At 31.5% G+C, this 24,178-nt stretch overlaps 1 protein-coding gene across 5 annotated transcripts; it reads right to left on the reverse strand.

Moving 5' to 3' along the window:
* Positions 1 to 6,796: 6,796 nt before the first annotated feature.
* LOC142637882 (65-kDa microtubule-associated protein 1-like) lies at positions 6,797 to 13,046 on the reverse strand. 5 transcript variants are annotated; one of them, XM_075811842.1, is made up of 11 exons: positions 12,853 to 13,046; positions 11,811 to 11,860; positions 11,620 to 11,714; positions 11,316 to 11,519; positions 10,883 to 11,140; positions 10,556 to 10,771; positions 9,662 to 9,817; positions 9,260 to 9,571; positions 8,376 to 8,463; positions 7,492 to 7,640; positions 6,797 to 7,320 (listed from the first exon to the last, which is right to left on the reverse strand). In XM_075811842.1, exons 3-11 carry the CDS (start codon positions 11,689 to 11,691, stop codon positions 7,012 to 7,014), a joined length of 1,764 nt encoding a protein of 587 aa, XP_075667957.1. In that variant the 5' UTR covers positions 11,692 to 11,714; positions 11,811 to 11,860; positions 12,853 to 13,046; the 3' UTR covers positions 6,797 to 7,011. The 5 variants fall into 5 exon arrangements, with proteins under 5 accessions (XP_075667957.1, XP_075667955.1, XP_075667958.1 ...); XM_075811840.1 differs by adding an exon at positions 12,370 to 12,435 and having other exon boundaries at positions 9,260 to 9,817; positions 12,853 to 13,026; XM_075811843.1 differs by having other exon boundaries at positions 11,620 to 11,709; positions 12,853 to 12,992.
* Between the last annotated feature and the right edge of the window lie 11,132 nt (positions 13,047 to 24,178).

Raw genomic sequence — 24,178 nt, forward strand, 5'->3', positions numbered from 1 at the left:
TATTTCTCTTAATAATAATAATAATAATAATAATAAAGTACTGATTTGATTTAATCACGCTGTTGTTGATTGTTTCCCGAAAACTCTAGAGATAAAATAATAATAATAAGAAAAATGATATTTCCATAATATTTTTACAATAAATTTTAAGTGGCGGGTTGTTAATAGTTGTTATTACTTATTATTAAAAAAAAATTAATCTTAGTGTTAGGTTCAAATTTGAACCAATAACAACTAACCATATATGATTTATTGTAAAAATATTATGGATGTAGCATCTTTCTAATTCGTGGGATGTACAACAAAATTTATTGACTTTAAATAGACATTTTGCTAGATACAGAGTAGTGTTTTTAAAAAAAATGAAAAAATGTTTCTCAAAAAAAATGAAAAAAAAAATAATTAATTTTTATACTTTTCCATAATTTAGAGGTGTTGTCTATTGAACATTATTAAATTGCAAGTGCATAGTTACTGAAACCTACTAAGTAATTTACAATTCTTAAATTAATAAAGCAAAACTTTCAATAGTTGTATATACACACACATTCAAAACTAATATAAACTACAAATATATAAATAAAGACCATGATATAAGAAAGACACGCTAAGTTTCAAATTTGAGTAGTAATATTCAAAATATGAAACAATATCAAAATTATAATACCTAATTCCATTATATTTTATGTTGAATCCAAACAAATAATTAATTGAAATTAATCAAAAAAGTAATTAATCAACCAAAAATCATAGCTCTTAATAGAAATACAAAAAATCACATGAATCTAAATAAAAAGCATTTAAGGTGAAGAATTAAGATCAAATTTCAAAATTTCTAGAATCCTCAAATTCTACTTCAAAACTAAACCAAATTCAACAAATTTATATATAACATACCGAATAAAAATTTATCGTTCTCTAGGCTGAAAGACATAGGTTGCAGTTTTGATTTTTCTCCAAAAAATAGAGATGTTTTATCTGCCATGTACAATATAAAAAAATAATTAGTAAAAATTTCAACCCAAAAACCAAACCCACGAAAACAATATCAATATAAATATGGAAAGTAACCCAAATACATAAAAGAAAATCAATTCTAAACATAACAAAATAATTAAATAGAAAGAAAATCTTAGATATAGACAAATATCCACGTATGTTGAATTGAAATTTTATTAATAATGACAATATAAAAAAATTCGACATAAAATTCATTAATCAAAGAAGAAGGTTAAATTAGATTGCTTGCATTTTTTTTTTTTTTTCGTTAGTCTCTGTTTTTTGCTTTGGTTTTATAAATAAATATATATATATATATATATAGATTATCAACATTTGAGTTTGAGTTTAAGTTGAACTTATTAGAGAGATAGAGTTTCACTCCTTGTTAAATTTGGACTAAACAAAAATAATTTTGTTTAAATGAAATGATAATTTTATTTAAATATTGTGCTGACGTGGAAAATTATGAGAGTTTCAAAGGTTTTAGTTTTACATATAGATAGATAAATAGATAGATAGATAATAATAATAATAATAATAATAATAAACTTAGTGCGATGGTCACTTTATAAGTATAAGTACTTAGGGGGTAAGGGTCAGGGTTCAAATTTTCAGGAGTGAGTTTCACACACATATACGTATCAAAAATAAATAAATAATAGTAAAATTCTTGTATCAAAAAAATAATAATAATAATAATAAAATAATTTTAAATATAGTTTAAAATTTGACATTTTACCTAACTGAGGTTTGACCAAAATTTAAGTTATTGGTTTGAAATTCCATGATGCAAGTGTTCCAATTGATAGTTTTTTATCTTATTTAATCTTTTTTTTATGTTTTTTGAGTAAATGGACATAAGAGCATTATCATCAGCTATTTTAAATATGTCTTTTTAACACATCAAAAAAGTTATTTTATTATTTTAACACATCATTTTACAATTCACTATATATCACATCTTCTATTCTTAAATTCTATACATTAAAATAATATATACAAATATTAAAATAACATTAAAAAACTAAAAATATAAAAAAATACAAAATAAAAAACTCAATTCAACTACTTACCGCCACCCACACCACAACTCACCACCACCCCCCACCACAGGCCTCCCCCACCACAGCCAACCACTGTTACAAAACCCATCACCATAACCCACAACCCACCATTGTTACAAACACACCACCATAACCCACAACCCACTATTGTTACAAAAAACAACCCAAATGCAAAACAAAACCAAAATCAACCCAACCACATGCAGCAAACATAAACCCAGCAAACCACAATACCACCGGCCAAAACCACCACTAATCACCACCACCTCAAAATACCATACCTACCAAACTACAATCCAATTTCTCAAACCAGATCCAATCCCCAAAATCAACCATAAACAATCCAAAAAAATAAGGGGAATCGGATCTTAGTGAGATCGGGCAGATTTCGGTAGAGGCGAGTTGCTTGGCGAGCGGCATCGATGGAGGTGAGCGGCGTTGGTGTCGGAGGAGAGGCAAGCTGCTTGGTGAGTGGAGGAGATGAGCTGCTGGCGAGCGGTGGAGGCAAGGCAGTGGGTGGAGAGATTACTGTGGCGGATTGTGAGAGAGGCTAAGAGAGAGAGAGAGAGAGAGAGAGAGAGAGAGAGAGAGAGAGAAAGGCTGAGATAAAGGGAAGTATACGGACAAGAGAGAGAGAAAAAGATATAAAATTAATGATAGGAGAGAGAAAATCATTAAAAAATTAATTTTTCGGCGGAGGCGGGTTGCTTGGCAAGCGGCATTGGTAGAGGCGAGCGGCGTTGGCGTCGGAGGAGAGGCGAGCTACTTGGCAAGTGGAGGAGGTGAGCTGCTAGCGAGCGATGGAGGCAAGGTGGCAGGTGGAGAGATCAATGTGGCAGAGAGAGAGAGAGAAGAGAGAGATAAAATTAATAAGAGGAGAGAAAAAATCATTAAAAATTTAATTTTTCCATATAGCATTTTTGGCCGTACCGTTTCAAAGTTGAAACGGTACTGTTCACATGTGCTAAATGTTTTGGCTTTTAAAACACCTCATGAGAGAGGATTTTTGGTGTTTGGTGTGCCAAATGCCAAATATTTGGCATTTAGCACACTTGATGGTAATGCTCTAAAAGTAAAGTAAAGTTAGATATTTAGCTCTTTTTTAATAGAGGTGAGTTATAAAAATCTAAAAGAGATAAATTCATGTGGGTAAAGTGTCAAATTTCAAACCACAAGTGGATAAATTGTAATTTGCCATAGAATAATTTGCTCTACTTTCATAAAAGTTTAATAGTTTTTTTGAGCAAAGTTTCTACCCAGAAAAAACTTAAATAGTTCATAAAAAAAATAAAATTTAAATAGTGTCAATTAAATTTAAGTATCAAAAAGGCATCCAGGCCGATTAAAATATACATCCCAGTGTACATTAAGGATGTGTTTGGATACCGCTTATTGCTGAAAATTAAAAACTGAAAATATTGTAATAAAATAATTTTTAAATGTGTGAATATGCCATGAGACTCAGTTTTGAAGTTGTTTAAAGGAAAAAGGTATTTGCAGGTCCCGAAAACAATGCACGGAACCACTGTCCAAACATACACTAAAGACAAATAAAAAAGAGATAATATGTCTTTCATATAATATGTCTTTTTGAGAAACAAAAATAAGATTTTTTTTTTTTCTTTTCAAGATTGGGATGTGAGGGAGATGTGATATGCATGTCGCGTATGTGATTAGATAAATACGCTCAAGTGTACTGTTCAAGGTATTTACAGTGTATAATGAACTTTTGGTTCTCCAATGATATTTATTTTTTACTTGATTGTCACTGTATTTGAGTAGAAGAAAAAGAATCTATCTAAAAATTGAAGTATAGTAATTAATTCAATTATTTTTTCATTGTACCCCATCGTTTATTTATTTTCAACATTCTCTCTTATATTTATTTTTTAACTCTTTTTTTTTCTTATTAATTTTTTAACTTATTGTTACATTTTTTCAAACATTTTCCTCTTTTTTTACCTTTTATCTTCTCACCACTCTCTCCTTCTATCCATTATTTTGGCTCTATTTTCAAAATACACACTCTCTCTCTCTCTCTCTTTTTTTTCTTATTAATTTCCTAACCTATTATTACACTTTCTCTAACATTTTTTACTCCCTTTTACTTTTTCATTTGCGAACAATATAATTATAAAGACAAAGAGACATAGAATAATCGGAATATTTTGTATATTATTTGTGTGTAGAAGCCTTTACATTGGCATAATATGTGTGAAATACAAGTAATACGAGTGTATTAGGCCTAAATCCAGCGGGCTAGAATAACTAACATGTATACCATCATTTTCCCATTGCTCTTTACCTTAATGCCACTTTTCTTTTATCTCTTTATCTTCTTTTATTTTGGCTTATATTATTCTCATTCTCTTACTATAAATTTGTTATTCTATTTCTCATTCTATGCAAATTTTTTCTGGACAAAAAATATTCTCTCTCTCTCTCTCTCTCATTTTTTTTTTTGTGGATTTTCTTATTTTTCTCACATCTCTACTTTTAATTGATAACTTAGTGTGTTCTTTAGAAATGATATAATTTAGTTTATTGTTTTTTTGTTGTCTTTTTTTTCTTTGATCGTTAGATGTTATCCAATTGCATTATAAGATAGTATATAATAATATAATGTTATTTTATTACATAACATGACTTTGATAATTTGGTATTTATTATTATATCTTTTATTTTTACTCTTCTTATTCTCATCTTATTTTCTTTAAAATTGTTAGTCTTTCACATTCTCTCATGGAAAAAATTATTATTATTCTCTCTCTCCCTCTCCCTTGATTTTTTACTCTTTCTTGCAACTCTACTTTGGGTTGATGAATCATTGTGTTTTTTATAACTCTATTTTGGTTTAATATGTTTTGGTGTTGTGTTTTAGAGTTTCCCATCACAAATAGTCCCTCCCCCTCTTATAGCTTTGATTTGATTTTTATTTAAGTTAATATTTAATTATTTTGGAAGTGAGAATTTGAATTTATATAAAAACACAACTTTGGATATACATTTGAATGCGTCTATCAATTATTTGAGTAGTATCACGTATAATTTTGTTATGCTTTTTTATTATCATATAATCACTTAAAAAAAATGAGGACTTTGGATAATTTATTTGAAACTTAAAAAGTTTAATTGTACAAAATAAGGAAAAAAAATAGCATACTATAATATAATTTTGAAAAATATGAACCACGTTAAAAATGAATAATATCAATTAAACACACTTAAAATAATAGGATGATATCTATAGAAATAAAAAGATGTAAAATAATTTAGAAATTAATTAATTTTTAAGGAGAACAAATTATTTTCAACAAATTTAAATAACAAACTAGATATTATACTATAATTACTAAATAATTATCTATTCTACCACTAGTAGAGGATAATGATGATTATGTTGTTGACCCACTTCTGTCTACAAAGCCTTTCGACAATGCTAAAAAATTTTCATCTGTGCCAAGCATAAATTTCTTTTGATTCCTCACTGCAAGTATTTCTTCTTTCTAAACTAAACTGTGAAATTGTGTGTAGTTCTGTTTGGTTGCCGATAAATTGTAGGATGGGGAGACAAAATGAGCGTGTGAAAAAGGGCAAAATTGTAACTTTGTCTATAACCCACATTTTCCTTAATATTTTGATCCTCATTTCAAACAAATTAAAACTGTGCTTGGTTGGAAAATACCACCTATCCCCAGTGTTAATTTTATGGAAGTTGATCTCCAGATATTTTGAGATTATGAAATTTGCTTTTACGTGGAGATGAAAATGTCGTTCTAAGCCAGTGAAACTTTTGGAACTTTTATTGAACTACTATTTATTAGTGAAACTTTTAGTAACAATGAAGTAAAAATAAATTTCATTGGAGAACCAAAAGTTCATTACCTATATAGAAATACAAATGAGGAAGAGACTCTGAACAAGTTCTTACTTCCTTTTATAAGATGCTATTAAACACAAACATCTATTGAAATCGAATTGGTCTATGACACTGCCGCATGCTCAAGGCATTGTGCTCATTAACACGATGAAGAAAAACCTCACCAAGGCAGAGCCCTTTGGACCAACCCCTAAGGAGTAAAACACGGGTATATAGCCCTTTGGACCCATCCCTAAGGAGTAAAACACGGATATATAATCTCACCCGTCAGAACCGTGTATCAAGTATTTCAGAAAATAACATATTAAACACAATAATCATACCATTCATGAGCATAATATGCACCTGAACGCAGTAATTTTTTATTTTGATTTGATACTTACCAAGTACAATTATGGTCTATCCTATGAAATTTAAGGTTGAGTTTTATCATTTGTTAAATAAACAAACTGCCCAAAAAGTCCCATTACACTCATATGGTAGTGAAATTCTCAACTCTGTTAATCAGTGGGCTTAAACTTCTAAATACGCATATTTTGAAGTGAAAATATTGCCGGTAAGTGTTTACAAAACACCTATTCTCAGTGGAAGAACGCTTTCCTGTGCCGATGCGGTGAAGCTGAAATATAACACACTTTGCTTTAGTTCTTTTACGCAGGTAATAGATTCCTTGGTTCCTAATGCTTGTATGGTATGCATTCAAATTCCGGTAAAGTTTATCAAGAAAGCAGGAGCAGCAGAAAATCCACAGCACAAGAAGCATTGGCAGCTTTTATCCCCGAGCCAAATGTACTTGGACATCCACCATGATTGCTACAATTGACCAAAACTTGAACAGACTAGAGTCACATGATTGAAAAAGCTTCCAAATGTCAATATCACATACAAAGCTACAAGCAGTTTTGTTTTATCTCCAATTTTACTCATTGATTCATAGATCATATTCCTACAGCACAAACTAGTAAGTAAGTAGTAACAACAGTAACACAACAAAGTTGTAATCAGTAAACTACAGATCTCTCTCTCTCTCTCTCTCTCTCTCTCTCTCTCTCTCTCTTATTATCATCATGGAGAAACCGGAACTGGGTCAGAACCAGAAACGTGGGAGGCGGCATCTTCTTTTGATATGGCAACGTAGTTCACAGGGGCAACTGGTCTAGTATTATCCCGCTTTCCATCTTTTGTTATTGACCTGGACCCATTTTGATGAGCATTAAGAGATAGCCGTCTGCTGGGGGTTCCATTGGCACCACCACCACCATTTGCACGAGGACCCACTACCTTCTTTGTGCCGGCAGGTCGAGCAGGGCTGGGCCTTGAACCAAATATAGCTTCTTGTTCTGTGTTTTGCTGCTCATGGAACTTCTTCTGATCCTATAAAGCACAAAGGTTATGATCCCATTCAGTATACGAGAGACATCATAAATGAAAAGCAGCTCTAGCTAAAAGCTTGCGCTAGTCATTATGCTGTTCAATTCAGGGTGCATGCTTGAACCAATTTCATTGTCAATCACCACTAAATCATTCCTATCAATCAAAACTTACCCTCATCTTCCGTTTCTCTCCTTCTCTTTCATGCCTGAGCATGGCGTATTCCTCTAGCATGGCAAGAAGAGGAACACCATCATAAGTAAATGGTATATCACGTTCTTCTTCCCATGCCCGAGTTTTGGTAACCAATGACTCAACGAGCGCTGCACATCCACAAATACTAATTAATTGAATATTCAAGGTACATAGCATTCAAGCAGAGCTCATATGGAGAAATAAATTGTTACATCTTATGCCATTTATTAGTGGTTGAAACTAGGTCTTGGAGTTGCAACATATTGAGTCCACATAAAAACATAGTTAACATCTTAAGTCAATCCGCATAATAATTTCATTTCCATCAGACCCACCAACTGATCTACATTAATTTATAGTGAGAAGATTAAAGATATCTAGACAGTAAATTTTCTTCATGATCTAATTTTAGTGTCTAACCTATCTCCCCACTCATCTCATCTACAAGCCTGTGACTGTGAGTCTTGTGATATCCCACTTAAGGTAAAATAAGGATTACGAATGAAATCATCAGCCAGCTCATAAGGAAGTCTTATGACCTGCACCAATTGTTAAATAAATTAATATGTGAGGCTGACTCAGTAAAAGACCATGGCACATTGAGATGCACATACAGATTCTATCCATCAATGCATTTCTTTTCTTTTCTTTTCATCTCTCCTTTTGTTTTTTGTTTTTTTTTTTTTTTGGTAAGTTACATATGCACCCAATGGGTTTTAAACCCAAACCTCATCCCCACCCACATTTTTGAGAGAGAATTAGAGCTCATTGACATCACATGCATTTCAGCTTCTGCAAAACACAAAAACTGCAAGTTCAACTGAGCCTCTATGACTTTGGTAGTACTCTGGTTCAGCACTTACCTGGAATTTTGTTCACCAAAATCCGGGCTTTTTCTGCACGCTTGAGGTTTAAGTGTGCACCTCTGCTTGCATTGTACCTGTTTTCATCCTGTATCATCAAAGCAGTGTCAGAGTTTGAAACACCACACTCACCAATGACATAAACAAAACTTAAAGCACTCACAAGGAAGTTCACTCCTACAATATTTGCTACCTTCATTCCAAAATCTTCTTGATCCATTTCCCATTAAGATCAATTTTTGCCGGTCTCTAGTCAGTGATAAACAGATGTGTTTTTTTCCTAAATTATTCAGGACTGCATGTTTATATATTGTTAAAAAGCAGGCTATTAGTCAAGTGGGCCTATTGGGTGCCAGAGAATATCTGAATATCTAGAGTAAAGATATCTCATCTAAACAGGTGAAGGAACTTTAAACACATTTTTTATGCAAAATGAATTTAAATTTACTTTGCTGATATGGGTACCGAAGATGTCATAGCCAATTCTTTCTCAATAACTGACACTATTTAACTTTTTGCCCTTGTAACCATTCAATGACAAAATGAATTCAGCCTTTTACTCTTATAGCCATTCAATAACAAAATGAATTTCTCATTCCCTTTCACTAATCTCGACTCTGTTCTCAACAACTAAATACTATGGAAAGCAAAGGCAGAGATGGGTGTAAGTATTTGGGAATGGATTGTAAGACAACTAAATTATGAATTAGTTGTAAACATGCAAAGTCATAGTGACAAATTTCATGGCCTTGAAGTCCAAAAGGGTGATTGTGTAACAAAATTATTTCAATCTCATGGTGCTATGTTGAAAGGAGGACTACATTATTGAGCTTGTTTGTCCAGTGGTTGAACCATAGAAAATCCAGAAGAGAGACTATACATACCCGATTGTAGTCTTCAAGCCAACTCTCCTCTTCACAAGCTGACATCCACTTCTCAACCTTGTCTAATATATCTTTTCTGCTGAGAGCCTCATCTTTCGCATTAGCTATCTGATTATCCATGTCAGCCAGTAATTCAGCAGGTTCAACATCACCAGAGTCAATAAGTGCCATAATCTTTTTTCGAGCAGCCTCAGGATCTATTTCTATATGAGCATGGGCAAATATATCTTCGAGCTCTGTTTGCTTCTTAAAAGCAATTTCCTTCATCCTGCTTGCTTTCAGTTTATCAAGCCTTTCAACTTCCACCTCAGCCTTAATAACAAATAACAATAAAATGAGTAAACAGACCCACCACCATTTATTTAATCTTACAGTTCCATGTACTTGGCAGACTTTAAATACCTGCTCGATCAAATCTAGAGCAAGGGCCCCTGGAACAGTCACTTCATCTACTGAAGCAGATATGTTGCAGGTAACATGGTCAAATAAACTCCTTTCTTCCACGGGGGTATCCATCAGATTCCACAGATCAATTAGTTGTGTTGCCAACTCTTGGAGCTGTGGAGTAGCAATAAATACTCAAGTTATATCAATTATTCGAATATGCAAACCAAGCAATTCAAAATCTAAAGCAACAAAGCATACATAAAATAACCAGGAGCATAGAAAATAGGAAGCTGAAACATTGAAGGGAATGTACCAAAGAACTTGAAATGTGGCAACTCATTCAGAATAAACATAAAGACCCAGCACCCCCGCCTTTGACATCAAACAAAATTCTCTATAAATGGCTATACAATGACAATCACTACTTGCTGGGAGAGAGAATGTGTGGTTTACATCCCTATGGGATGTCAAGCAATAACAAAACAATCACATGAAACTAAAAAGTCTTATTCATCTCACTGAAGCAAGATGCTCATATTCTGCTAGATGTATTATGTGACAATACAATTTCTTGAAAGTATCAAGTGAAAATGGTCTGAATCACCCAAAAGAATAAATGAACTTCTAGGGAAAATCCAGAAAATCAGAAAAGGGGTAATCATGACAGATTTTAAGCCTACTTTTTTGCTGAATGAGTACAAATTTTATATATAAGGAATATTTTTCCGAAGTTTCAAAAATCTACGTAAAAAATATATGTATTGCTATCAGTTGAATTTTCAAGAACTTGTGACATCTGGTAGCAGATATGGCTATGCGCAGCATCACCAAGTAACAATAATGAAAACCAAAGTGAAAAGATATAGAGAACCAAGAGAGAGAGAGAGAGAGAGACTCTAAACAAGTTACCTTATGGAGCCTCTGCTTCTTATCTTCTTTCAGTGCTAAGACTGTCTTAGCCAGCCTAGATAGTGTGTCATTGCTAATGCTTTTGGATTGGACACTTGTAGAGTCATTTAAGCTTGGATGAACCTCGGTAACAGTACTGAAGAAGTCCATTCCAAGGACAGCACAAAGATCATGGACAGTGCTCACAAATTCAAGAACCTTGTGCAACCTCTCACTCTGCCAAATAAAATATCCGATTAACAATCATGAACTCAATGCAGTTAGAAGCAAATGCAGTTGTCAAAACAGTCATCAAGTTATGCATTATTCATTGATATAAAAGTTTACCTTTTCCTTTTGAAGTTCTTGAAGTTGGCCATGATATTCATCTAACCTTTTCAGGGATAGGTCAGCTTCGTCAACAGCAGGAGTTCCTGCCTGATCGCTAAGGTTCAAGGTCCCAGCAATTTCTCCACATATCTTTTGAATCTGTGACTGTACATCAGAAAACTCCTTAATTCTCTCCTCTTTTTGTTTCCACAACTGTTCAAGTGCCGGTGCTATTGCTGCAAGCTGTTCCTTGATAGTTCCTGAAGTCTTATCGGGCTGCAATTATTATTATTTTTTTGTAAGTATAATTAAACCAAAGAAATCCATTAGAAAACTAGCACCATCTGTCAACATATGCTAAATTGTAGCATTGATATGGATCACCATATAAATTACTTTCACTTCCTAAAATAATCTAGCCAATCTAAGCAAGAGTTTTATAATTACTCACAATTCCAGCGAAACTTTTCTCTCCAAGGGCTGAAAGAAGACTGGAAAGTTCAAGTTTAGCATCTGACAAGGCCTGAAGAAGCTGTGCTCTAGACTTTGCAGCCTGTTCAACTTTCCTCTTGTATACGTCCAAGCAATCCTGCTCTAACTGAAGAAGCATCTTGTCTCGTTCCTCATCACTTTCCCCAACCTCGTCCCATATTTCCTGCGGCAAATGACAGACTGATTTGTAAGCCAATTTTCATAGACCACATACATAAGCAGTAAACACAGGCCAACGATCAAGATGAGGCAAACAAATGTACCTGCAGTTTCTGCAGCAAAGAACCACATGTGGTTTCTCCAAGAAGGGGATTTTGTGCATCTGTCACCGCCATTCACGTCAACACTACAACCTAACCTGCATTAAAAAGAGTTAAGGAACATAAAGCCATTTCATAATTTTTTACACAGGATCAAGAAAGTACATAAGCAAAATAAAACCAAATCTGCATACCTTATTGACGAGCAAGAAAGACCACTTAAGTGGACAACATACACACCTGTCTGCATCAGTCATAAAGACAGAAAACTAGTCAGTAGGAATGCTCAAGAGTAAGCTTAATTACAAAGAAATAGAATGAGGGAGCCAATAAGACAGGAGAAACTGTACTCAACCCACATCAGATATTGATCTTCAACTGATCCAATGCAGTGAATTGGGCATTAAAAATAAATAAAAAGATAAATTACTCAACCCTAATAAAGAGATCAATGGTGGCTTCAAATTGGTGATTAAGAACTTTCATTAAAGAAACGCACTTAGTTGTCTAATTCTGAGATTATAAATAAATAAATAAAAACGCCATTTCTTCAGCCCTCGGCGATGAAGTTCAGCACAAAAGTAAAGCTCCCAGCACAGATCATAAAAACCACATAAAACATTACATCATTCTGGACCCAACAAAACAACAACCCCATTTCAGCTGATAGTTTAAACCTTTAAGGTGTTCATAAATTGATGTTTCATCTTGCATTGACCTCAAGAATGAAAAGATCAAGTATTCCTTGCTCACATATTTACCCACAAAGGACAATTTCTTTCACATTCCCACATTTTCTTTTCGTCATCCACTCAAAACCTACATAGTTAACCAAGTTAAATTACACCAAATCCAAAATCACAGGCTCCATCAACCAAGAAACAAACTTTCAAGCAGAAGAAGATCTCAAGCTCAAGCAAAGTTACAACTAATTACAAACCCACCAACACAATCACTAAAATTCACTTCAAATCCAAGCATTTACACCCCAAAACCCAAAAGACAAAAAAGAAAACTTTATCAATTAATCACAAATCCGACATTCACACAATCAAGAACAACAAGAGCTTTTCCAAAACACCCAGATCTCTCTTTCTCTGTTCTGGATCAAGATAAACACAACCCAGAAATCAAAACAGCAATTAAAATAAGATTTCACAGAGTGGCACATTAAAGAGCTACATTTTGTGAGCAAAGAGTGAAAAAGTTGAGAGCTTGAGCTGAGAAAATGCTTACCCAGGTCCCAAAGATGGTTTCTTTGGAGCTAAGAGTTAATTGGGGTTTGTGGGTTTCAGATCTAAGGGGCTTTGGCCTCAGTGTTTGTGAGGGACAGAGTAAAAGAGTGAGTGATAGAACTTGGTTTTTTAGAAGCCAACAAAGGACAGAGAGAGTAAGAAAGAGAGAGTGTGTGTGTGCAGAGGAGAAAGGACGGACTAAGTGGGGCCCACTTTAGAGTATATGTGATTGTCTGGAAAATCTTTGATTCTGTGATGCCCTGTGTTTCAGGGCTTATTTACGAATATGACACTGTGAATGCGTTTGGATAGCACAGCACGTTCACGTTCAGCCTTTTTTTTGTTTTTTTTTTTTTTCACGCGCATATGTCACTGTTCACTGGTCATGAACAGTGATTTTAGGCCAATAAACAGTACTTTTTGGGATGAACAGTAATTTTTACACATTAAAAAATTATTTTTGTATAGTATTTTCAGTTTTCAGTTTTCAATTTTCAACAATAAATTCTATCCAAACGATTCACATGTATGAGTGTGTGTCACTTTTTGTAGAGTTTGCTGCTTGCTGGTTTTGACAACTTTGACCGGTGCTGAGTAGTAGTTAGGAAAGAAGACTCACAGTCAAGCAAAAACAAAGAGTTTGGATTGGATCAGCATCCCCTTTAGTTCGTTTAGATATTTTTTAAGTATAAATAATTCTATGCACAATTTCTTTTTGATAAAATTTAGTTACAAAATTAGTCGTAATTTAATAATCTAATCTTACTCAATAAAATAAATATTATTATATATTTTGAAAATTTAACCGTTAAATTGCATATTCTTTACGCTTTTAATACACATGTCGAATTTTGTGTTAATAAGATATTATTTATTATATGATATATAAGCTTATACTTTATACATAATTTTAAATTATAAAAACTTGCAATTTAAAAAAAATTTATTGATAACATAGCTATTAATATTTAATTTTCTAAAAATTTTGTAAATATGAAAAATATAAGAAAAAATATAATCTAATGGTAAATTTATCAAAATTTACCTTTAATAAAAAGATATTGAGTAAAATTGTAACCTAAGGTTACAACTAATTTTGTACCTAAACTATATCCATTTTTTATTAGATATATAAATTTTATTATAGTTTAATCTAAGTATATATATATATATTTATATATCTCTGTAAAACTTCCTTTTAGAGAGTCTTTACTCTTATCCTATAAGAACTTGCACTTATAAAGTGATTATGAAGCTAAGGATGCACAATGATATCAATTAATTTTAAAAACTATTAGATTTGACTTCTCCAAAATTAAATAAAGTAAAAAAAAAAATTATTCAAAACATTTCAAAATAAATAGATATGATTTTAAAAGTTCTATAGTGAAGTTATGTTAAAAAATTAAAATTCTAAAGGATCTTAAACTATGAGGTTATTTTCATTAACTTTTAATTTTGTATAGGTTTTGAGCTTAATATTAAGATCAATTCTTATATTTAAGTTTCTATTCAATATTGTAAATAAGCTTAAACTCCTTTATGAAATTCATTAAGTATATTTAAATTGTAAATTAAGAAACCTATGTTTCTACCTTTCTTAATATATATTATTACCTTTAAAGATGCAATTTTAACAAAATTTTGTATGAGATTGTGCATAATTAATCATGAAAACTCAAGTGTTTTTTTTTTTGAGAATCAGCAACTCAAGTGTTTATGTACATATCAACCCAAGCTTTACTTCGTTCAAAGCTTATTTATTAATTAATTGGGTTTTAAATTAAAACTCAAGCTTAATTCAATAGTTATTAAATTGAATCAAAGGAGTTTTTTTCTTTTTTCTTTTTTTGAGGAGAACTCAAATGAGTGTTTTAATGAGTCCCATCCCATCCAAAGCTGTTTTTAATTATTATTAATAGTTGCCAAATGCCAATACATATGTAAATTAATAATAAATATTTAATATTTTATCGCACTCAAGACAAATAATTCATACAATTAGTTAATAATTAATTTATTTTTCTGGGGTATGATATTTAATACTTACCTATGTATTGGCCACTATATAGGGACAAGATGAGAGGACTAATCCTCAAGGTAGGTCAATTTCGTGGGACCAATTCCACATTTTAAGCCCGGCAATGAAAAGCATAGCGTGGCGCTGACGAATTGGGTTAAACACTATTAATACCTTTACTTTTTACCCATCTAAAAAACTTTTAATGTGGTACAGTGGGTTGGTTGGTAAACAATAAAACAAATTAAATTTACCCTTAATTTTGTTTACTGTTCTTTTATTAGGTAAGGAATAGACTGAGTTGCTTTCAACTTTTCAAGTAGTTCAAGACTCCAAGTCAAGAGCTTTATAAATGCTAAGCTTTGAATCTTTGCCACCACTGTGGGCTTGTTTGGTCAAGATTTTGGCTGGATGCAGAGGAGCGTATTGAGAGTTTGGTAGGTGGGACTTTTTTTTTTTTTTGGTTATAAAGAATAAAGATAGTTTTAGTAGATTACATCAACTTTATTTCAGCAAAAAAAAAAAAGATTACATCAACTTTATATGAGATTTCATGAAATGTTTCACTTCCAAATTATAGGCTAAACGACATACTTTTATTTTATTTATTTTTAATGTTTGTAAAGGTAATATCATAGTTGGTAATTACACCTAAGTGTTTCGCGTACATACATTTCAATTAATAAAAAGCAAAAACTACATTTTTGTCTCTATATTTTATGGCGATTCTCACTTTGGTCCCTAAATTTTATTTTTACCACTTTTAGTCCCTAAAATAAAAAAAATAAAAAAAAACGATCTCGTTTTTGTCTCTACTGTCATCTCATGAACGGAAATATTCTACGTGGCAAATGAAGTGCATCGCTGACACACTAAATACTGACGTCAGCATTAAAATAATAATATAATAATTTATTTAGCATTTTAAAAATGTCACATCATCTTTTAAAAACAAAAAATTAATTTATGAATTTTAACTAAATGAAAAAAAAAAGAAAAAGAAAAATAAAAACCTCACAAAATAAAAATAAAAATAAATAAAAAACAAAAAACACTACCAGCTCCAAACCACTCTGTCTAACCTAACACACACAAAAAGAAATTCAAAACCTCAAATTGCGGCCAAATTAGCCATAACCAAAACTAAATCCCTCAAAGTTGAGATCGGTTTTGGTGTCTCTCTGTCGACTAAAACTTTTTCACTCTAAGGTTTTTGGATCTTGGTTTGATCTGGGTTAGAGATAGAGAGAGGTTGAGATTGGTTTGATCTGGGTTAGAGATAGAGAGAGGTTGAGATTGGTTTAATCCGGGTTAGAGAGAGATGTTGAGATCAGTTGCTTGCGGCGGAGCAATGCAAGACTAGAGAGATGCTGAGATCAGTTTTGTCTCTTTGATCTAAATGAAGAGATTCGGTCTCTCCCTCATGAGCTCCGCTGCCAAGACAGCCACCACGACTACGAAGCCAAAACCAATGACATCTCGGTCTCTCCCTCTCTTCAATCTACACGATTGGAACGGGTTTTTGCTATTTGGTTTTCATTTGGGTTTGCTTTGTTGGGTTTGTAAATTTGGATGAAGGTGTGTAAGGTCTTTGTGTTTGTTGAAGGTCTTTGTGTTTGTAATGAGAATGTGAAAGAATGGACTGAGTAATTGTTGAATGTCTTTGTGTTTTGTAAATCTGTGGGCATGTCGTTGTGTGTTTGTAAATCTGAGTGATTTTATGGGTTTGGTTGCTAAGGAAATGTAACAAAAGAGAAAAGAAAAATTGATTCTTTAATTTTATGGGCAAGGTTGGATGATTGACCGCGAAGGACACATGTTTTGATTCTTCATGTTCTTCAAAAAAAAATTTAATTCTTTTCTTTTATTAAGGTTTTGAAAAATTAATTCATTATTTGATTTTTAATTTTCTTAGGTGGCATTTTTATTTATTATTTTAATGCTAAATAAAATATTATATTATTATTTTAATGCTGACGTCAGCTTTAGTGTGCCAGTGATGTACTCCATTTGCTATGTAGACTATTTCATTTGTGAGCATAGTTTTGAAATCGGACCGGACCATACTGTTCGATTGAGTTAACCGAAAACCGTTCAACCATCCGGTTTTTTTAACTGATAAAACCGAAAATTTGACTTTTGCTAGAAACCGCGTGGTCAAACCGCACGGGCTTCTAAATTGGTCACGGGTTTACGGGTCGGTAACATATTTTCTTCAAATATTTTCAACTCAAAAAAAAAAAATGGTAATCTATTTGCTTGTCATCGTTGGAAGTCCAAACTTTCAATCCCATTTGTTGACTAACTTGACTCCATTCCTTTGCTGCAAACAACTTACCATCGCAAGATCTTGATTTTAGTCGGAGGGAAGCTTGACTCTCGTAGTCATGTTCGTTGTGAAGGAGAGAGAGAGAGAGAGAGAGAGAGAGAGATTGGAGGAAAGAAAAAATCTGATCTGAGTAACATCTGATCTGAGTCTGTGGCAAGGAGCAGCTAAGTTTTGATATTTATTTTGGGGAAGAACACCTAAGCTTTGGGAAATGGGGTAAAAGATTTAAAAACAATTTATATATATTAAATAACTGAGTGGGCTCTTGTTTTATAATTTTTAAACTGCATTGCGCATATTTTATAGGAGTATTATTATTATTATTATTATTATTATTATTATGATGGTTAAAAAAAAGGTTTCTTACGTTTAAAACTTTTTAAACTATTAGTATTGTTTTTTTATTTATTAAGATTGAAATCTGAGTATTTTTTCTTATAAAAAAAATCTGAGCATTTTTAGTTCAGATATTAGTTTTTGAAATATTGTTATTTTTATATATTTATTTTATTTATTTTTATATTAAAAATTAATTATTATGTCATCACGGTTTGACCTCGGTCTAACCTTAAAAACCTTAAACTTTTACTTTTTACGGTTCATTAAACGATCCGGGTTTCAAAACCATATTTGTGAGATGACGGTAAGGACAAAAACGATATCGTTTTTTTTTTTTATTTTAAGGACTAAAAGCGGTGAAAATAAAATTTATGGACCAAAGTGAGAATCACCAGAAAATGTGTGGTTTTCGCCTTAATAAAACTCACGTATTTTATTTTGTTTTTAACCGTATAGAAAAGTATGTGTTATTTTAGAATTCAAAGTTTTATTTGCTTTTGTTACTCACAAAACTAATAAAGGGTAATTACATACAATCTTAAATGATGATAAAATGCTAAAGAAATAATGTTGTTGTAACAAATGATTAGACAACTCCTAAAAAATATCCTTTAAAATAGTGAAACACTTAACACTTTGTTACAATTACTAAAAATAGCAATAAATAATTAAATAATTCATAAAATATAGCTATATAAAATGATTGTAATAATTCTTTTTTTTGTTGTTGAGAAGATGATTGTAATAATTCAATTATTAGCTTTTGGTGAATATTAATGATACTGTTAATGTCTATTGAAATCATTTTAAGTAGATTATATTAAATTAAATTGTTGAGAATCTTCATTATGACCATGATACAAAGATTGTTGTACTTATTTTTAAAAAAGTATATGACAAATGTTTCCATATATTTAGTGGCAATTTTTTTAATAATAAACATATTATACATGTAACGTTATTTCTTTGTTTTTGTATTTTTCTAGCGAATTTCTAAAACATATTTTTCTTAAAGAAACCAAATTATATCATCTGCATACTTATCATACTGTACATGTATTGTGTTTTACTAACTACGGGTATGATAATAAATTTGCACTCTCTCATATAGTAACTACCCTAATGGAGTTTTCAATTTTCAAAATATAGATTTTCAAATTTTTTATACAGACCTTAAGTGGAATAATTTAAAGGAAGTGTCATTTCAGTTTTCCTCTGTCCTTTTTATTTTTTTAAGTATTTGCTAAAAATTAAGTGATGCTAAATAATGTAGCTTAATTTTAGCATTAGCTGTACCCTATCTTCTTCTCTCTCTCTCTTTTTTTTTTTGGTTGATAAGAACATTACCCTATCTTAAAATAACATTAGTCTAGTTTTCCAACCTCAATTCCTAATCAAAACGTGTTGGCAAATCAAAGAATATACACAAAACCACTTGACATGTTAAGTACTAAGAAATAAGTTGAGATGAAATTGGCATTTGTGAAATTAAACTCAAGATGAAGGGCATATGCTTTGTGGCAAAACTCAGCATCAAAACGACATAACATAAAGTATTGGACCATTGGTGTATGTAAAGCAAAACTAGATTTGGGGGCATTCAGCCAAAAAAAAAAACTAGATTTGGGGGCAAGGGTCATTGTCATGGTTTGGTTGTCATCACGAATCACATAGGTCTCTGTCCTAAACACATTAACATGCAAAGCTTTTGATATTTTGGACTTTTATAATTGAGTGAGGTCACATAATTAATTTTGGTTTTTTCTCTCTCACGATCATAATTCATTACTTTTCCATTAAAATGAGGGGTCACGTAGATACTCATTATTAGAAAATTATATAATGTTTAGACACTTAGACTAGCTATCATTATTCATTAACATTTGCGAAACTAAAGAATCTCATCCATTAGCAAAGCTGTTATCCACTTTCACTCTTGGCCATATGTAGCCAAAAAGAAAAGAAAAGAAAATATTAATAAAAGCCATACTAGACCTACATTTATGGTTTGAAATATGAAGTTTTTTCATTACTTAGAAAATATTATGCATGACAATAAAATTATTAAGTATCATACTATTCTAATCCCACCTCTAGTAGGGATGGAAAAATTTAGCTCTAAACTAACATTGCGTTATCTTTTTCTAATCTATTGTGTGGTGATTGAAAAGATCATTAATGTATAATTTTAATTACTTGACATGTGACTTATATAAATAATCTTATAAACCCTCGTATAATGATTTTAAGAAAATAGCCACAAATTAATTTGAAATTAAACTTTGTTCGATGAATAATACCTCTAACATTCCCTCAAGTAGAGAGTTTGAGTTTGGGTCATTGTGGTGTGTTCAAAGAAAAAAGAAAAGAAAAAGAATATGATTAAATTTGTATGAATTAAGATGGCATAGGCTTTTGTGATGTCAAATATTATCCAACTTGATATGTTTAAAATTTCTTCTAAAAAAACAAAAATATTTTTAAAATTGTTATTTATAAATATATTTTTTTATTTTCTGGATTTTTGTTTTTGAGGAACTCTTTTCTGGATAACTGACATAATAGACCCAATTCACCAATTTTTGAATTGAAAACACAATAATTTATGTAAAGTGCAACTTCGTACACGACGAACATTTTCTATAGAATAAGCAAAAGACAGATGAATCATTGGCCTTGATTTTAACTCAATTGGATATGGTAACTAATTTGATAAAGAAGCATTAGGCACAAATGTAGCCTGCAGGCTTGAGTTTATTTTTTTATTCAAAAAGAGAACGAATATAAGAAAGAAAAAGTTTAAAGATATAAGCAGATCGAGAAGACTCAAATATTCAGCAAAAAAGAGCAGAGAAGACACAAATCTTCAACTTTTGTGATATATATTTTTTTGAGAAGCACTTTTGTGATATATAAGTAAACACTGGAGCTTTGTTTTGGGGGCTACAAAGTCACAAATTCACTGAATTTATGATTAAATATATATATTTTTTAATTTTTTTCCCAAGTTTACGATAAGGACTTAAATAAAATGAAGGATTTGAGCTTGAAACCTTGAATTAAGATAATATAATACGAACTATTTTTTTTTTTTTTTTGGGCACAAAATATGAAAAGAAAAATGTCATGAACCATGTAAGTTGTAAGTTATAACCCCCTCATTTATCTTTGAAGAACAAAGCCTCCTAGCAGATAGATACACTTCTCAATCATTTCCTTACCATATATAAATGTAAGGTCCGTATTGATCCCTTTAAATGATCAGGCAGGTTTCATTTATTGCACAAGTAAAGTATCATTGTATCAATCAACTTAGCTTTCAAAATATTTGAAGGAATAAAACTATGAATAAGAATGAAAAAGAGAGTTATTTGAATGCTCTAAATTGTTGCTACAAGCCTACAACATTTTTTGTTAACCAAAAAAAGCCTACAACATTTTAAAAAAAAAAAAGATGACCTAACATGAAAAAGACAGATAATTTGAAACTGAAATAAAAATGGACATAATTTTCTTCTAAATTTGATTGGAAAAATCTATTCCGAATTATTACATAACGGATCAAAAGGTTATCTATGCATATTTGTTTAACTCAACTAAGCAAGTCACATTATTTTCAAAATCATGTAATTAAAAGTTCAGATAAATATTCTTAAATAGATTTATAATTGATTGGGGAAAATTATATCAAATGAAAATGACCAAATAAAATTTTAATTGTGCCTTATGGTTCACTTTAATATTAATGAAAGTAATAAATTTTAGGGATAAATTCCATTTATACCCTTGAGGTTTGGGCTAATGCCAATCAAGTCCAAAATTTTTCAAAACTAATCAATTTGGTCCCTAAAACCAATTTAGTCCCTAAATCAGTTGAGAAAAAATAACTAACTGTTTAGAGACTAAGTTAACTTTATGGACCAAACTGACTAGTTTAAAAAAAATTTACATTAGCCATAACCTCAAAATATATTAGTAAAATATACCTAAATTTTAACTGAGTTTATTACGATGGAGTGGCTAACTTATTTATTAATTTTCTCTCCATGTATATACTATACATTAGCTGGATCTTATACGATTCGAGTTGCAATATTCTATTCTCAATGGGTTAAGTTTTGGTTGCTTTTAATGTGGGTTACTTTAAGATTTACAATAAATTAAAGTGAGGTTAGAATTATAGGAGCCGATTTATAAGACTAAAGTATTTGACAATGGATTTGACTTGACTCCACCTAGATATATTTTACAGGGTGATCATGTTATGTCTGCAAATCGAAAAGCAAGAGACCAATAGGAGCAACTGTGTAGGCCTTGTTTCATGTGGCCCTGACAGGGAATGCATGGGACTTGTTTGGGTACATTGAATCAGCCAAACCCCTCACATGCTTTTTGGACTATCATAATAATCACATCCTCCTATAGTTTGATAAGAAATGGAATGCCTAATGAGCTTGACAGTAAATATAAGCCCCCTATTAACATGACTGTTTAGTCCATGACCCTAAAAAGAATTATTCTTTATTAATAGTTGACCGACATCAAACTAATCTTCAAACTTTCTTTTTGGTCGGGTAATAGAATTCTATAATTTTTGGTTGGCTAAAACTCTATAATCTTTAATGTTTTGAAATTGTGGAATATTCAATAAGATAAGAGTTAACTCCAGTGCATTAGAGTAAATATGATGTGGTGCTACGTATCTGTAGACTGTTAGCTGCAGTACACTAGAGTTGACATGATACGGTTTCAATGCGCAACATGATGGAGTGTCATGTATCTATATCGTGTTAACTCTAGTAAACTAAAGCCGACATGATGCAACTCTAGTGCATTAGAGCCGATATGTTACGGTGTCACATGTTTGTATTGTGTTAGCTCCAGTACATTGAAACATTGAAACGTTGGGACTAGATCATGTCCCATTCAAAAAACTAAATTGATCCGAAAAATAAATTTAGAAATGCTTAATTTAGTTGGGAGAGCTTAGCTTATAGCTAGAAATAAGTCAACGTTGAGCATGCTCTTGCTATCATATAACTTTCCGAGGCTACGTACTTAAAACACCAAATTAGAACATTGGTTTTTCTTAATTAATCGACCATATGTCCTCCATTTCTCAAATTCAATCAGCTACATGGGGCACAAATTCACTAATGGCTATCCATTCAAATTTTCATTGATGGCCATTGAAATAGGTAGGTAGTTTAGGGTTTCGTTCACAATGCTGGTGGCTTGTGGTAATTGAAGGTGTTTTGCTCGGTGGGTTCGGCATCTGTAAAGCAAGATATAAAATTGAACCTTATGTTTGCTTGTTCATATATCCATATACTTTTAACTAGAAGATTTTAATTGATGGTTAGTAGGTCCATGGGTAAAAAAAGTGTGGGGTAAATTTATGTTTTCATCGTGCATAGTACGGTTTCATCATGGTCCTTTTATGGAAAGGGCTTGCAATGATCTTTGTCATGTGTAGCAGTGCAGGTAAATAACCAATATATTTAATTTGCATGTGTATGGACACTTTTTTTCTTCTTGATTCATGTGTGCTATGACTTATGAATATGAACAACTGCATGCATGTAGGCTTTTGTGTTAAACTTTAAAAGCAAATCCATAAGCAATTCCATGTATTCTATAGATTATGGAAAACAGAGAGGATAAATTGTAGTTTAGCTTATCTAAGTTTAATTTGGGATTGCTTTTAAATCAGTCTTTCAACTTTCAAAATTGTAGTCAATTTATACCTTACAACTTACAACAATGTCTATGTGCTCCTCTAATTATGATTTGTCACATTTTTGTCGTTAATGACCACGTAAAAGAGATAGATTTCGGCCAATTAACAACTAGATTCAAAAAGATGATGATACAAAGGGCATATTGATATCAAAGAGTCAATCTCGTACCGGAAGCTGTACCGGTTTAACCAGTGGAATGATATATTTTGATATCGGTCAATACCGGTGTACCGTTTCGGGGTTACCATTATTTTTTATATTTATAAATAAATGAATAAACAAATAAATATATATATATATATGTATATTTGTGTGTATATATATTATAATAAATATAAAAGTTTACTATAGAACATTACCTCAATTCAAAACAAATTATTCATGGTTTTAGATTTTAGCATCAATTAAAAATTTAAAAGAAAAAAATAAAATGTAAAAAATAGAAAGCTTAATTGTTCATTGCATACTAAAAAAACAAATAATACTAATAAATTATGCAAATAAGTTATCAATCTGCCTTTACAAAAATTCAAGATTACAAAACTAAAAAAAAATAAAGCTTTTTTCTCTACCGGCCAGTACGCCCGGTACTGGTCGGTATTGCCCGAAATCAACCGGTATAGCCGGTATATGGTTGATATAGCCAGTATTTAAACCGGTACGAAACGTTGGTGTTTCAATACCGGTATACGTACCGGTACGATACATACCGGCCGGTACAGAATCGACTACACTTATTGATATTGTTGTAATACTTAAGTCAATTGTTTCTAATCAAGTAAAAACGACCATAATCTTAGAATGGCCAAATAATATTTTAGCCAACAAAAAATTTTACTTACTTAAAAGTTAAAAACCAAAAAAAAAATACAGTACGAGCAAAGTGACAGACCATTGA

The sequence above is a fragment of the Castanea sativa genome, chromosome 6 (assembly GCF_040712315.1).
Source record: "Castanea sativa cultivar Marrone di Chiusa Pesio chromosome 6, ASM4071231v1".
Lineage (NCBI taxonomy): Eukaryota > Viridiplantae > Streptophyta > Magnoliopsida > Fagales > Fagaceae > Castanea > Castanea sativa.